The sequence below is a fragment of the Borostomias antarcticus genome (assembly GCF_949987555.1).
Source record: "Borostomias antarcticus genome assembly, chromosome: 15".
Lineage (NCBI taxonomy): Eukaryota > Metazoa > Chordata > Actinopteri > Stomiiformes > Stomiidae > Borostomias > Borostomias antarcticus.
Window position 1 is genome coordinate 11,667,194 of NC_140248.1, and position 16,524 is coordinate 11,683,717.

The 16,524-nt window shown below is 49.5% G+C and overlaps 1 protein-coding gene across 5 annotated transcripts in view; it reads left to right on the forward strand.

Moving 5' to 3' along the window:
• dpysl3 (dihydropyrimidinase like 3) overlaps positions 1-10,156 on the forward strand; it is a gene marked incomplete at both ends in the record, with an annotated part of 32,543 nt that extends 22,387 nt beyond the window's left edge. For 2 of the 5 annotated variants that reach the window (XM_084449497.1, XM_084449499.1), the window contains 6 exons: positions 1,270-1,426; positions 2,089-2,230; positions 3,130-3,300; positions 6,432-6,611; positions 7,954-8,128; positions 10,062-10,156. In XM_084449497.1, the coding sequence (XP_084305623.1) occupies positions 1,270-1,426; positions 2,089-2,230; positions 3,130-3,300; positions 6,432-6,611; positions 7,954-8,128; positions 10,062-10,156 (920 nt within the window). The remainder of the gene's footprint in view (positions 1-1,269; positions 1,427-2,088; positions 2,231-3,129; positions 3,301-6,431; positions 6,612-7,953; positions 8,129-10,061) is intronic. The other 3 variants (XM_084449498.1, XM_084449500.1, XM_084449501.1) reach the window with 2 other exon arrangements.
• Positions 10,157-16,524: the final 6,368 nt, after the last annotated feature.

Consider the following 16,524-nt stretch of genomic DNA (forward strand, 5'->3'; position numbering starts at 1 on the left):
ACCCTCCTGAACTACTACCCTCCTGAACTACTACCCTCCTGAGCTACCACCCTCCTGAGCTACCACCCTCCTGAGCTACCACCCTCCTGAACTACTACCCTCCTGAACTACTACCCTCCTGAACTACCACCCTCCTGAGCTCCTACCCTCCTGAGCTACCACCCTCCTGAACTACTAGCCTCCTGAGCTCCTACCCTCCTGAACTACCACCCTCCTGAACTATTACCCTCCTGAACTACCACCCTCCTGAGCTCCTACCCTCCTGAGCTACGTGTCGCTCCATGGATAGGTGCCCGCTCCTGTACCACCTAGCTTCACTTCCGTCAAATAAGATGGAGTTAGGAGACCGTGAAACTAGCTCAAGGTGTCCTACATGCGGTGTGAGGCCCTCTCTGCGCTACCTTGTGCCGGGCTGGCCCTGCAGTCAGATGATAGGAATGCACCTACTATGCCCTTATATGCTGATTCCAGTGTCCAGGGTTCAGGCTCCAGATGTGCTCCGTAGTGGTCTGGTCCATACACACACATGCGCACGCGCGCACACACACACACACACACACACACACACACACACACACACACACAGCCAGATATATTAAGCTTCGCTTTCCGAGGAATCACCCGCTTTATCACGCGGGTCCGGCCGTGGTTGAAATGTCAGTGGACTGTCTCTGCTGTTCCTCCCACCGTCCGGGGATGAGCTCGGAGATGGCGGGGATGACGGAGCGAAAGATATACAGCTTTTGAGGATGAGGGGACAAAGAGGGGAGGAGGGACAGAAGAAGAATGCGTGTTTGGATGTCCTCATGGAGGAGGCATGTGAGTTTTTTTTTGCTGGGCTCGAACGGCTTTTCCCAGGGGTCGTTCTTAGCCGTGTGTGTGTGCGCGCGCGTTTGTGTGTGTGCGCGTGTGTTCCCTTGACTAGAGAGCTTGCTTTCATCTCTAGTTGGCGCCGTGCCACAGTGCTGACCTAGTATTGGTCACACGTCTTAGCCAATGGGGACGGTCCCGCTGGTATCAGTCAGGGTAACACGAAGCAGGCTAGCGGACCTTCTGGTAGCGCGGCTGCCTGGTTGGGATGGATGACCAGACCTTTTAGTGTCCGACTGTCCTTGAGCTCTCCCGTATTTTTCATTGACTTGGCAACAGGTACTGTACCTTGGCAGATCTGATTAATTTACGGAGCTTAAGAGTGGTTTGCTTTCATCCGTGCTCCCGATCTGGGTCCTAATCATTGCTAGGTTCATCTAACACCCTCCTCTTTCACAGGTAATGTCGTGTTCGGCGAGCCAATCACGGCCAGCCTTGGGACCGACGGGACACACTATTGGAGCAAGAACTGGGCCAAGGCCGCCTCCTTCGTGACGTCCCCGCCTCTCAGCCCGGACCCCACCACCCCAGACTACCTGAACACACTGCTGGCCAGGTGAACACCGGCGCACCCCGTCAGCTGATTCACTGTACATACTGTACCAGTCATCTCTCCTAACCTGACTGCCTCCTTCCCCTGAGATCGACCAATCCCCAGCCTCTAGAAGCAGTTGTGTAGATCTGAGAGGGTTCTGATAGGTCATAAGTATGATTTACTGTAGCCCCATATTTCTATGATGTATACGTCTTGCTTATACCTATTCAGTCACCTTAGATCTACACCAGTGTGACCTAGATGGTGATCACTCTAGCAATATTGAAGAATAAAACAAAAACAAATTCCTTCAGCTTGATGGTACAGGATGCTTTTAATAGTATGATGGATGTCGGATGGATGCACAAGGGGGCCTGTTAGAAGGAGGAGAGGGGAGAGGAGGGGAAGTCATCCATAACGCGTCCAGTAAGAGGAGCCTCTGGCACCAGACTTCGAGTCATCCATCCACCGTTGTCTAAGCTCTGTGTCCGGCTACGCTAGAACTACATCATCCATTTACCTGTCGGTTAACGTTTATGCAAAAAACAGAAAACTGTACAAGTTTGAGCTCCCGTGGTTAGTTCTCTCTCTCTCCCTCTCTCTCTCCCCCCTCTCCTCTCTTTCTCTCTCTCTCCATCTCTCTCTTTCTCATCCCCCCCCCCCCCTCTCTCATTCTTCATCAGCGGTGACCTGAACGTGACAGGCAGTGCCCACTGCACCTTCAGCGTTGCCCAGAAGGCCATCGGCAAGGACGACTTCACCCAGATCCCAGAGGGGGTCAACGGCGTGGAGGAGAGGATGTCCCTGATCTGGGACAAGGCTGTGGTGAGGAGACCGCTCTACCGCTGGCCTTTAACTCACTAGTCTGGCCTATAACTCACTAGTCTGGCCTATAACTCACTAGTCTGGACTATAACTCATTAGTCTGGCCTATAACTCACTAGTCTGGCCTATAACTCACTAGTCTGACCTGTAACTCACTAGTCTGGCCTATAACTCACTAGTCTGGCCTATAACTCACTAGTCTGTCTTATAACTCACTAATCTGGCCTATAACTCACCAGTCTGGCCTATAACTCACTAGTCTGGCCTGTAACTCACTAGTCTGACCTGTAACTCACTAGTCTGGCCTATAACTCACTAGTCTGGCCTATAACTCACTAGTCTGGCCTATAACTCACTAGTCTGGCCTATAACTCACTAGTCTGGCCTGTAACTCACTAGTCTGGCCTCAGATATTACACTACTTCACATGTCTATATTATCAATAATTTCATTTCCCGCTACCCCTTTAATGCTCTCTCTATTCCTTCATATTGTGCCTCCCAATCTCACCCCTTTGACTTTCTCAAAATCTCTTTCTCCCACCTCACTCTGTGTGTGCTGTTCGTCTTCTCCTCCCTCCCTATCCGATCTCTATCCTGTGGTTCTGTGTCTCTGTGGGGGCTCTGGTCTCCTCGCTCTCTCTCTCCCTCTTTATCTTCTGAAATGCATATTATCCTTTCACTCCGGAAAAGCCTCCCTGTGGGCAAAGCCTGTGGCATGTGGGTCTGTTGTGTGTGTGTGTGTGTGTGTGTGTGTGTGTGTGTGTGTGAGAGAGAGAGAGAGTGAGAGAGAGAGAGAGTATTTTGCTCCCATGAGAACCCTACAGTACATTCATTCCACCGGTCAGCTACAAAGCCCTGTGTGAGCCGTCTTCCTCCCCCTCCTCTCCTCCTCTTCAGACCACTGGCAAGATGGACGAGAACATGTTTGTGGCCGTGACCAGCACCAACGCTGCCAAGATCCTCAACCTGTACCCCCGCAAGGGCCGGATAGCCGTGGGCTCCGACAGCGACCTGGTCATCTGGGACTCTGACGCCATCAAGACCATCACCGCCAAGACGCACAACTCGGTAAGAGGTCAGAGGTCAAAGTGTCGGCGGAGACGCTGGGTCCTGAGAGTCGCCTAGGAGGGTGTGTCGTTTACTGTCAGCCCCCGGACACTGTATCAGATCAGGATAACAGTGTCACTTTAAATTTGACGCCCTAGGTCAGGGGGAATGTTCTCCATCTTGCGTATATCTATCCATTCCTCTCAGAGTTACTCTAAGTTAGGGTGCAGAGGTCTGACTCAACGGATGCAGGTTTTGGGGATAAGCCTCGTCATTCCTTTATTACTGCTCAATCAGTGGCGATGGAATTGAATCTGATTGGGCCGACAGCTGCTGTCCGCCCGGTCCAATCAGATTAAATCCAGACTACGTGAAACAACAAGTACCTAGCAACCGCTCTGCCGAAGTAATTCTAATTGGTTTAAAGAAGTACAATGTCCCGACCACCCCCCCCCCCCCCCCCCATATTCCTGAATGTTAATGAGTCCAGCCAAACCTTTCTCCAGCACTAAACAGAGCGTGGAGATGGGTCTGGCTATGCAGCACTAGTGTCCAGAGATCCCCAGCTGTGGTGCTGACAGCCTGTCCCAGACCAGCTGTGGACTGCTGGCCGTTCGGGTCACTCAGTCCTAGTTAGACTGAGCCGAGTGGCTGCAGGGACAACATGTCTTTCCACAGAAAGAGAGAGTGAAAGAGTGAGTGAGAGTGAGTGAGCGTGAGAGGGATAGAGAGAGAGTGAAAGAGAGAGAGGGATAGAGAGAGAGAGAGTGAGAGAGAGAGAGCGAGAGAGAGAGTGAGTGAGAGTGAGTGAGAGCGAAAGAGAGAGAGAGGGATAGAGAGAGAGTGAGTGAGTGAGAGTGAAACAGAGAGAGAGGGATAGAGAGAGAGAGAGAGAGAGAGAGAGAGAGAGAGAGAGAGACTACAGAGAACATACTGTAGCTGGCCTACTTCCAGTGACCTCACTGTTCCTCTCAACGGAAACGACGTCCCTGTGGACGCTCACTGCTAAAACAGAACACTATATTGGACTTCAGTACCAGTCCAACCTACTGCTGGCGACTTCTTAGAATGTGTTAGTTAAATGGTACCTACTGTAGACCACACTTCACAGGAAGGATCCATGAGATGAAAGGGACATGACAGGCTGATCATACGATATGCCATTAGAAAACCGAGAGGCTCATCCCATATGTCTGTCGACATCCCACAAACAGGACGTTGGCGTTGGTTTTGGGATTACACAGGAGCAGAGCAAGCCCAGGGCTGTAACATGGGATGAGTCAGCACAGGAAATCGAGGCTTGACCAACCTGTTGAACTTCCTGCTCATTGTACATTCAGAGAGAGAGAGAGAGGCAGGGAGGGGGGGGCTCAGAGGAGTAGCAGGGAAGGGAAGAGGAGGTGTATTAAAGACCACATGTGAGGTCGAGGCGGAGAGATGGAGGAGAGAATTAGAGGGGAGAGAATTTGGACGAGGTTTTTTTTCAATGGGTTTTCCATGTGCGGTTAAAAAAAAAAACACATCTAGGGAGAACTACGGCTCTCATGGTGTGATGTCACCCTCTCATTTCCTGCCTGAGGGCCCTACGGACAACACAACGGCCCAGAACATCAGGACATCAGCTCATCTGCTCATGAGGACACAAGTGTCTCCTCTCCACCTTAACGCCAACTGTGATGCAGATTGTGCACAGTAGTATTCCGTTTTACAGGCCTCTGCCTGAGCTTTCCGCCCACTACAGAAATAAAACCGCCTCTGTTATCTGAAAGGCATGGTCTGGTAGGGTTTGTTTATGTTGTTGGATACGCAAAAACAGACACACACACGCACACACACACACACACACACGTGGAGGGCCAGGCCATGACATCATACTTGGCAGAACGGGGGTCCTGTCCTGGCCTGAGTGTGGAGGAGCCGTGTGCAGAGGAAACGCTGACAATGGTAGGAGGGCAACAGATTACAAACAACCGTGGCGAGGGAGTGAGGGAGGGAGAGAGGGGGGCGGCGGACGAATGCAAGAGAGGGGGATAGAGTTCAGAGAGAACAAGTGAGAGTATGAGAGAGAGAGAGGGGGGGGGGGATCATTAGCCCCAGCTGCAGTGGCAGCTGTTTGTGTCAAAATGACGCATATGAGAAACAGGCCGCCTGTATGATGAGGAATGATGGAGGAGGAGCAGGAGGGTTATTTCTCTCCTGTCCCACACATGTTGTTGATTAACACAGAGCCATGGTCCCAGCAGAGATCACATGCCCCCCCGCCCGCCCCTCTATCTACAAGCCTGCCTCATTGGCATGTCCTTGCCAGCCAACCTGTCAGTTAGCCAGCCAGACAGACAGACAGCCAGCCAGACAGACAGACAGCCAGACAGACAGCCAGACAGACAGACACAGACAGCCAGACAGCCAGACAGACAGACAGTCAGACAGACAGACAGACAGACAGACAGTTAGTCAGCCACCAACCCACCCAGCCAACTAGCCAATCAGCCAGCCAGATAGGCAGTCAGCCAGTCAGTAAATCTGTGCCTGTGCATGCATGACTCCATGACTGACATTCTCAGTAACATACCATAGCAGCCCTTAAAAGAGATCCAAATTAAATTTACTGCCTGGGGATTTCCAGGCGCATCATCTGAGCCAGCCGTGTCAGGTCCTGACACTTGACCTTCGCGTACCGGATGTGACCTCGGACGAGGTGGCGGATGGCAAGTTCCAGGGGAAATTAGTTTATACTGGAAGCTGGTGGTTTTGCCCTGCCCAACAGTTGCGAGCCCTGTTTTTGAATGCCTGAGAGGTGTGCTACAGGATTTAAAAAAGAGAGAGGGAGATAGAGGGAAGGAGAGAGAGGGAGGGAGAGAGAGGGAGGGAGAGAGAGGAAGATAAACTAAACTTATTCTGCATGTCCAGCAGCTGCTCCCCATTTATATCACTGCCAATGTCGACCTCTGTCTCAAGCAGTTAGGTCACCAAGGAAATGAAAATCATCAAGATACAAATACTGGCAAATGGCTGCTTGATTCAATTGTAGTCTGACCTACATAATGGATATCTGTGAGGTTGTGTTTTCTGGTCCTCTGTCCAGCTGGTCCAACTAAATGTAATGCGTGTGTGTGTGTGTGTGCGTGTGTGCGTGCGCGCGCGTGTTGCAGGCTGCTGAGTACAATGTCTTTGAGGGCATGGAGCTCCGTGGCGCCCCCCTGGTGGTGATCTGCCAGGGCAAGATCGTCCTGGAGGACGGGACCCTCCACGTCACCGTCGGGGCGGGCCGCTTCATCCCCTGCACCCCCTTCCCTGACTTCGCCTACAAGCGCGTGAAGGCCAGGAAGCAGGTACAGTAAGACTCTAGCTAGCATCTCTAGCTGACCTCCCTAGCTAGCATCCCTAGCTGGTCTCCCTAGCTAGCATCTCTCGCTGACCTCCCTAGCTAGCATCCCTAGCTGGTCTCCCTAGCTAGCATCTCTCGCTGGCCTCCCTATAGCATCTCTAGCTGGTCTCTCTAGCTAGCATCTCTTGCTGACCTCCCTGTAGCATCTCTAGCTGGTCTCCCTAGATAGCATCTCTAGCTGGTCTCCCTAGCTAGCATCTCTAGCTGGCCTCCCTAGCTTGCATCTCTATGGTCTTCCTAGCTAGCATCTCTAGCTGGTCTCTTTAGCTAGCATCTCAATTCTACCCTCGTTACACTCAAGAGTCTTGCATTACATGACTGTTGCTATAATGTCTACAGCTGTATCCTGTTGCACATTTGATAGCCTACCTCATCAAACACACCCTCATTCTTTAAGTAGATTCTCATGATAATGATGAGCAACGGGTGACCTGAAAGATTGTTTTGACAGCCTGTGTGCAACAAAGACTGCCATTGTCTTTATTGGCTGCAGCTCCGGTGCCAGCCATGAGGACAGTGTTGCCTCTTGGGTAGGGAGGGAGCGTGTCTGTGCTCCGGAGACATAATAGCAGGGCTGTCTTCAGAAGTGGAGCGCGGCAGATATAAATAACTGCGGGAGTGTGTAAGAGAGCTGGGAGCTGCCAGAGAATGCAGTAAACGTGTCTTTGAACTAGCTCTGTGGGTGAGCTCATCCCTCCTGTAGGAGGAGAGGAGGGGATGGAGGGAGGGGATGGACTGGGTATGGCGGGAGACGGAGAGATGGAAATAGAGGGAGGGAGGAGTAGGGGTGGAGGATGGGATGGAAGGAGGGATGTGAATGTTTGCTTGGGGAATTAATGTGAAATCAGACTTGAAGGGTCAACTTGGGGACAGATGGCCTTCCTAGCTGTACGTGGACAGCGACTGCCTTGTCCAATAAAAACACAGTATGCCTGTCTGTCTGTCTGTCTGTCTGTCTGTCTGTCTGTCTGTCTGTCTGTCTGTCTGTCTGTCTGTCTGTCTGTGTTGTCTGTAAACCTGGAACTGTTTTTTTCCCCCTACCAAAACACTGGATTATGTAATGTTTGTTTATGGGCCAACAGGCATTCTGATTCTAAGAAGTCCTTGTCTTGGGGGAGTTTTGTAAATGTACAAATATTCATAATGCTTCCTCACCATACTGATTCTCACTCTCTTTCTCTCTCTCTCACCTTGCTTTCCCCCCTCCTCTCTCCCTTTACACGCCCCCACCCCTCCTCTCTCTCTCTCTCTCTCTCTCTCTCTCTCTCTCTCTCTCTCTCTCGTAGCTGGCCGTTCTGCGGGCGGTGCCCAGGGGAATGTATGACGGGCCGGTGTCTGAGTTCTCTCCCATGTCCCGCGGGGGCACCCCGTCCGCCTCAGCCCGCACCTCCCCCTCCAAGCAGCCCGTCAGGAACCTGCACCACTCTGGCTTTAGCCTAGCAGGTAACCAGGCACAACGTGGTGAGCCCTGCTGCTTCTTTACATCCCATAATAGTCCTCCCCCGGCCCTCAGGCCCGTCCATGGGAAATACCAGGATAGGATACACACACACACGCACGCACATGCACGCACGCACACACACACACACACACACACACACACACACGCACACACACACACACATTTATGCACAGACACATGGACACACACACACGTGTCCAGTGATCGTAGGGTCGGGGGTTCGAATGCCGACTCCTCCTGTCCACATGTCGAAGTGTCCTTGAGCGAGACACTGAATCCCAAATTGCTTCCAGTGACCAGGTTAGCACCTTGCATGGCAGCTGCCACCATTGGTGTGTGTGAATGGGTGAATGAGAGGCCATTGTAAAGTGCTTTGGATAAAAGTGCCATATAAGTTCAGTCCATTTACCATTTTACCATTTTAAATACAGACACACACACACACACACGCGTTTCAAGACGTGTCAAACCATGCATTACATCCTGGTACTTTCCATCGATCCTTTTTTCTGTTCCTCCAAACCGTTGATTTTAAACCCTGCTTACGTTGTTTATGTTTTGACGGTGTGGTTTCCTGTTAGCCGGGAGGTCTCGCCATGTCTCTCTCCCTCCAGGTTCACTCTCTCCATGCCAGCCACCTGCTTTTAGTTCATGTTCCACATCCAAAACCACTGGGGGACCACAAATCCCGAGCATGGTTCAACAAAACCTTGCATGGGCTCCGATTTTTAAGACCCGGTTCTAAGCTTTCTGCCCGGACATCTGGTCAGGTTCTTAGTCATGCTCTCTCTTGTAGTGAAGCGTCTCCAATGGGCTGTGAAAATGATGAGTCGTTATAACATAAATTATTTACACTGCTCACTCCCGCAATAGAAACTAGCCAAATGACAGTGCGGCGCATATCGCGCCCATCTGTAAGCTCTTATGGCAGAGTTCAGACAGGCAGGCTGGGGTCGTGCTAGACCTGTCTTTACTGCATGCTTGCTGTGTGATGCAGTGATGCAGGAGGGCTGACCTCCGCTGGAAACTATTTCCCCGTGGCTCTAGAGGGGGTTAGTCTACCCCTGGCTTCCCAGGCCCTCCTCTGTTACTACTGTAGTCGTACAGACCTGGCCCTCTCTCTCTCTCTCTCATCTCTTCTCTCATCTCCTCCCATCCTGCCTGCTGGCTTCGAAGATAATCCCTATAGTGTTCCACTGCTACTGAGACTGAAGAGCTGTTCGTCTGTCTGGGGATGGGATGTCTGCAGAAGCATACATAGACACACACACACACACACACATACACACACACACACACACACACACACACACACACACACACACATACACACACACACACACACACACACACACACACACACACACACACACACACACACACAATAGGACCCTTTAGATTGCCACTGTATCTAACTGTCATATCAAGAGCCACTGCCTGCAAAGATGATTCACTTGTCCGTCTTGGGAGGCCCAAAGCATCTTTGGCTGTGTTCATCATCAAAGGGTTAGCGGAACATTCTAGAACAGACACTCTCCAGCAGCACAAAACAGGCTGCTAGTGTCAAGTCTTGGGAGGGTAAAGACATTGGGATTAAATCTGTCGGTCTTCCAATTATGTCAATTTAATCCTGGACCCAATCTCATTATCGTTGAATCGGACTTATTCAAAGGGTCGAGAAGGTCAAGGGCAAACCGGCAAACACTCACAGACACACACACGCGTCATCTGACTGGCCTCTGTGAATGACCTGGCATTACATTACAGACGGCATTACGCTCATGCTGAGGCTTGTTTGCGTGCCTCTGCGCTAGTCTGGCCTCGGTGGAACCAGCTGAACATTGTGAAGGCTGTTCCCAACACTCCGGCTGACTTTGGCTGTGTGTGTGTGTGTGTGTGTGTGTGTGTGTGTGTGTGTGTCTCTGCGCTCAGGGCCCGTCACACCAGACGACATCCCCATCAGGCCGGCGGGCCGGCGCATCGTAGTGCCCCCTGGTGGTCGCTCCAACATCACATCTCTCAGCTAAAGAGCTGGAGGAGGAGAGCAAGAACGACAACAGCAGCCACTGGGAGGGGGAGGAGGAGGAGGAAGAGGAGACATGATTAGTTAAACGTTAAGAGTTAAGAGCAAAACACTGAATCCTCATGCCTTACCTGTCACAATGCTACCTGCTTTTGTTTCTGGGAGCCTAGTGTTCCTGCTCTTACAGAAGGTCAGCTCAAATCAGTCGTCAGAGGGAAATGCTCCAACACACACAGTCACAGTCTGCTTTCCCATCCTCTGGTATTAAAGAAAACGAGTCAACATTATGAACTTTGTCCAGTTACGCCACTTGGCTGGAATGCGAGTTATGTACCAAATATCATGCCCTAATTAATCTAGGTTGACCTCATAAAAACGGCCATGACAGTTGGAAGGCTGCTCTGAAAACGATCTTCTCTAAGGAAAGGAATACTGCTATTCCCAGAAAAATGCTTTGTTTTTTTTCATTACCCCTTTTGAGTACTAGTCTGCAAAAAAAAAAGAAAAGGAAAAAAAAAAGTGTCATTAGCAATGTAATAACATGCAGTACCATCGATTATCTGTAGGTGGCATTGTGAGTATGGTAGATGTAACGTAGCTTTGTGAATTATGTTGCTGCCTGCCTGGCTTACCAAACCAGCAGAACCTGATAGTGTAATCAATCACTGAAAAAAAAGAAAACACAAAAACACATCTGGTAAACAGATTTTGTAATCATGCAAGATAAAATGTTGATAGAAATGGTCGTTATGTTTTTGTTTTTGAATTCCTGCACTCCATCTTGGCTGTAAAAAATAACATTGTGAGAAACCGTCCCTTGCATTCCCTTCAAGCTTACTGCCTGCTCCTTTCATACCCGTTAGCAAACCATCCATGGGGGGAAACTGTTTTCAAACCCTTTCACAAGAATTAAAACCAAGCTCAGCATTCATGATCTGGACCATGAAACTATGAGCTTTGTGAAGAGGAGTACATGAAAAAAATTAAGAAATGAACAAACTGAGTAACTCAACCTGCTTTTAAATAATTGTCATTCACCTCTGGCTTTAGTATTTTCTTTCCAATGTTGGCTCTCGTTTGAGGCAAAAGGACCATCATGCCCTGCTCAAAGCAGGAGTTTCAAATGCACTGCAGTGCTGACTTACTGTCAGCAGAGAGTTCCATCATTGCTGTACTCTTGACCCAACTCCCCTTGGTTTGACCGCTCAACTCCATGGGGATCTCAGAATAGTGCTCTGTGTCCGTGGTCTGGGTCCGTCTCGCAGACGGGGCTGAGGATCGTGGCGGGCTTTAGGCGAGGAGAGCTCACTTTGATTTGCTGTCCCAATCAGCTGAGGTGGAGGGAGGGGCTGGAGGTGGTGTTTTACTGAGTGATGGTGTGGAATCTGTTCAATCCAAGTGGTTTTTATTCTATTTATGTTAGTTGGACTGTCTTTGTTATTGTTTTTAAATGTCATTTTTTTACTGTTGTATCCAAACCCAGAGAAGGCAGGTCAAAAACACGGTGCGTCGAGGAGGGATGAAATTGTTTCCTGAATAAACATGAGTTGCAACTGAGTGGATGTCTCACTGTCATTTCTCAAGCTCTGATATATAAACGCATAACACACAGATTTCACATCATAGATCGTAATGTATTATAGACGTATCTCTGTCCAAAGAGATGATAGAGGGTATTTTATTCTCCATTAGCACCAAACTATGATCCTTCCACTACTATTGTGGGAAAATGTCTTTTTCCCTATATCTGGAAGTAAACACACCTGTCTCGCTTTATCGTTGTGTATTTTACGATCATTAAATGTCTCATGATATCACTTTCGGGTGCAGTTAGGATGACAGGCTGGGAAGATTGCCATCACGTACAGTACACACTCTGTCTGGATGAGGGAGAGATGAGAGTCAGCGCAGTGCTCACATACTGTAAACCCTCCAGAGATAATGGAGCTGTCACTGGCTGGGCCTTCTTTATTTCTATACAACAACAGATGATCTGAGGCCCCAGTGTGTGTACAGTATGCGTGTAATATGTGTGTGTGTGTCTGATGTCTATGTTTGTGTGTCTGTGTGTGTGTGTGTGTGTGTGTGTCTGTGCCTGTGTGTGTGTGTGTCCGTGTTTGGGAGGAGAAACGTCTTTAGAGTTGTAATACCATAAAGACAACTGTTCTGGTTCCTGTGTCTGCGTGGGCCGGTCCTGGTGGAGACCTGGCTCTGATGAGGGGTGTAGATCACAGAGAGAGACCTGGCTCTGATGAGGGGTGTAGATCACAGAGAGAGACCTGGCTCTGATGAGGGGTGTATTTCACAGAGAGAGACTCCCAGCCTGGCCGGAGGATGTGGGAAATGTGCTGCGTCGGCGTGGATGAGAGATGGTCTCCCCCCCCCCCCCTCGACCTCGGAACCGCTGCGGCGAATGGGAAAAACGCATGATGCGTGTCAGGGGGTTGATGGTGCATTAACAGGTAATGGCCCCTGCATGACCTGGAGACAGATAGGACCCAAGCTTATGTTATAAGAGCAGGGTACAGTGGAAGGATAGAGGGACAGAGAAAGGGAGGGGGAGGGAGAGATGGAGGGAAGAGAGGGAGGGAGGGAGGGAGGGGGTGATAGAGAGGGGTAGTTGAGGGGTAAAGGAGAGGGTGGGGTAAAGAGAGAAAGAGAGGGGGGGGGGGTGAAGGAAGATAGACAGAACCGGAGAGAGGGGTGGGGTGGGGGGTGATAGGGTCGGGTAGAGTTGAGAGGTAAAGGGACATAGAAAGAGAATGGGGAGGGAGAGAAGGGGGGATGAAGGAAGATAGAACCAGAGAGAAGAGAGAGAGAGAGAGAAGGGGGGAGATGCAGCAGGCGGGACTCTTGATGGTTTGTGGTCCTCATGATATTGTTCATATTGTTCAAGATGATTCTGTTCTGACTCCGTCTGGGTCGACATGACCCTGGTCTCCTCCATCTGTTAGGGTTAGTGTTAGTTACAGTCTACAGGACACAATTGAAGTTACAGACACTGATTCCAGATAGTCATACTAACGCAATAATACTAAGTCTTCAGCACAAGATCTTGTTTGTCTGGGGCAGACAATCACTTGACTGAGGCATGGCGTACTTGTTCTCCATGTTGACCTCAGCTCCAAAACAACAATCCCAGTTGTCCCGAGGGACTGGGGAAGGACTGCGTGACATAAGCTTCATTCACACAGCTCTGAAGAATACATGGTGATTTACCAAGAGAACAGAAATGCTGGCTAAAACGGCTCACCCCAACGCGGTTTCACGAGCTCCGTCTCTTTCTGGGGTTTCCAAACAAAGACACAAGCCAAATCTGGGGAAGGAGGGGGAAGTCTGGCCAACCTAACCCTGTCATAGAAACTCATTACACAAACAAATCTGACCTAAACTCAGCTTCTTGTTTGGGCAAGGCTGCAATTGATGTGCTGGTTTGTGAGGGAGGCTGTACTATACTTAGCCTATTCTGTAGTATTCCCCTGTGCTGTGCCACTCAGAGAGGCTCACCCAGTGAGTTATGTGTTGAAATGTAGGGCCGTTGTCATAGCTCACCCTTTATGTGTGGGATAAGGTCCCAGTGTAGAACTGAAGTCATGAGAATCATCTTAACTTAGACATTGCACTCAAACAGAAATACTACCAGACGTTTTTATCTCCAACTTTATTGAAATAGATTATTGGATCAAAGCACAGACAGAAATAAATAAAGTGTGAAAGGTTTTTTTTGTAAACACAATAATTAATCTTCACATCTTGACTTTGAAGAAGCCTGTTTATGGCTGGCAAGAAAGCTGCCCTTGGAACCAAGGTAAACTGCATTTTAACCACTCAGGAGCACTACCGTTCATAAACACTAGATGGCAGTGTGTCATCGTAGAACGTGATGGACAATTACCCTCACACAGCAAGCGTGGAGCAAACGCTTCACTGAAAATGTTACTGCCATCTGCCTTGTAGGGTCGTCCCTGTAGTTTCCTGTAGAGAATAATAAGCCGGCGCTACAGAGGTTCAAACACAGCTAGGTTGGAGCCTGCAGTCATCTCTCTCAACAGCTTTCCCAGGTTCATCTTTCTTTCCCATTCCAACTTTCTATATTATCTCCACTATCTCTCTCTCTCTCTCGTTTCTGTGCTCCTCCTGTCCTGGGTCAGATGCTTAGAGTTCTAATTAGGACCTCCTTCCAGCACTGGGATTGGTCGCCTTTGTCCACTTAGGACCAAGGCTCTACATCACCCCCATTTATTGCCCATCAAACAATTCCAGGCCAGCGGAGCCCCAACATGGAGGAGCACAGCTGGAGAGACGGTTGGTCTATTGAAAGCACTGCATGGTTAACACGCGCCCAGTCAGCCAGTCTGCACAGCAGGAGAGGGCTCCGGCCCCGTTTTCGCTCCCAATCAACGGCTCCTGACCACAGCTGAATCCACTTAAGGCCACAGTTCTTCTCTGGCTGATGGACAAGCCCCCCCCCCCCCCCCCCCCACCCACCCCTGCAGTGGAGAGCACCTGTAAAAGATGGGCCACGTTTTGAAATGATCACTCTCTCTGCTCTGAAAAGAGCTACACTGGAAAGCAACACAGTTACAGTACGAAGCACGGGCTGTGGTGAGGCTCCAAAGAAACATTGTTTTAAGGCACCTTTATAATCGCTGCTCGACCACGTTCACAGACAACACACACGGTGACAACTAATGACAAAGGAACACGTGTAACAAACCACACAACTCATATAGCTGACACCTCCACTGGGCCCGTGAAACTTCTCCATTTACACAAGAGCTAAAACATCATTTACAGTAGAGAATATTTGAACCCACAATTGTTGTTTAAAAAAGTGCCCGTAGTAGATTAGAGGGTGAATGAAGATCTGATATTGTTATTATGAACACTAAAGATAAAGTGGATGTGTATTGCAGAGAAGGTCAAAATATGATAAAGCTATTGCACTGTAATAAGCACATGAAACTTAAGAATAAGGAAACAGTTCCATCTAATTCTAGGAATATCATTGTCTATATACCCACTATCAGTGTGCCGCAGGTCTAAGGCACCCATGTAGGATCTTTATCGAGGTCTAGGGTTGAGTTTAGGACTCCAAACACAGACAAAACCACAACCATGTACAGAACTGAAAAAGAGATTTCCCATTAAAAGTCATGTTCATGACGGTCAGGTCTACAGAATTAGGATTCACTCACATCTTTATACGCCTGTGCATGAATGCTACATTAATGTTGAAAGCGTGTGCAATTAAGCAAGTTTCTGTGCAGAACAGACAATATTTAGCCATCTACCTACTGTCTATAAAGCTCCCATTGAAATTGGATAGGGATAAAAGGCAATAGTTCACAGCATGGCCATGTTGCCTTAGAGCAGTAAACCTTTTTCAAATCGACAACCCCCTCAAAAATGCTTTGAGTAGAACAGTGTTCTGCGTGGCTCCACCAGATGGTTTTGCCTGTATAAGTGATTGAATTGCTACCCCAATAAGTATCCATTTCCACATTGGCGTGGTACCCATCATCCATCTTTGCTTCAGTGACATGGCAAGTCCTAACCTAATCGTAAAGAGGATGGCGGTTGGTAAAATCGCAGAATGGAGCAGCTCATGCCCAAAGCCTACAGTTGAACTCTTATCTCTTCCTGTATTTCTGTGAAGAGGAGTCTGTGGTTGCTGTCTTATAAACAAAGGACTCTGTATCACAAGTCTAATCTCATATTTGATTTGTTGAGCGTGACGTCACTCCTCCTAACCCTCGGCCAATTGCGAGCCTGCGTGGTGTGGTGCGGTTTTGCATACAATCTCGATTTGTCAACAGGCTTAATTTGCTGTTGTGAGTGAGCTGGTGAGGTGTCTGTCTTTCCTGTCCTCCTAACTGGACTGGTAGGGAGGTGAATTCCTCTCGTGCTGCTGGGCTTGGCCTGCGAGTGGTGCTCCGGAGGTCCATGAAGGCGCACCAGGTCAGGGAAGGACAGCGTGGGCTGAGGGATGCCCAGAAGGAGTCTGGCTCCTGGGGGTGCAGGGGGAGGGAGCGAGGGTCCGCCTGGCTACTCCAGATTCCCCTCACTCAGCAGTCTATGAGCTCTAGTGGTCTGGGAGTGCTAACATGAGGTGTAGGAGGGTGTGTTCCTGCATTGGGTATGAATGTGTGAGTGTGTTGTGTGCGTATGCACACGTGTGTGTGTGTATGAGTGTAATAGCGTATTTGTGCCAGGGTGAGCGAATGTACTTTATGTGTGTGTGTGTGTGTGTGTGTGTGTGTGTGTGTTTGCGTGCGTGTATGCATGTACGTGTGTGTGTGTGTGTGTGTGTGTGTGTGTGTGTGTGTGTGTGTAGGCTGGGATGACAGGGGGAGGGTAAAGAATCAGTTC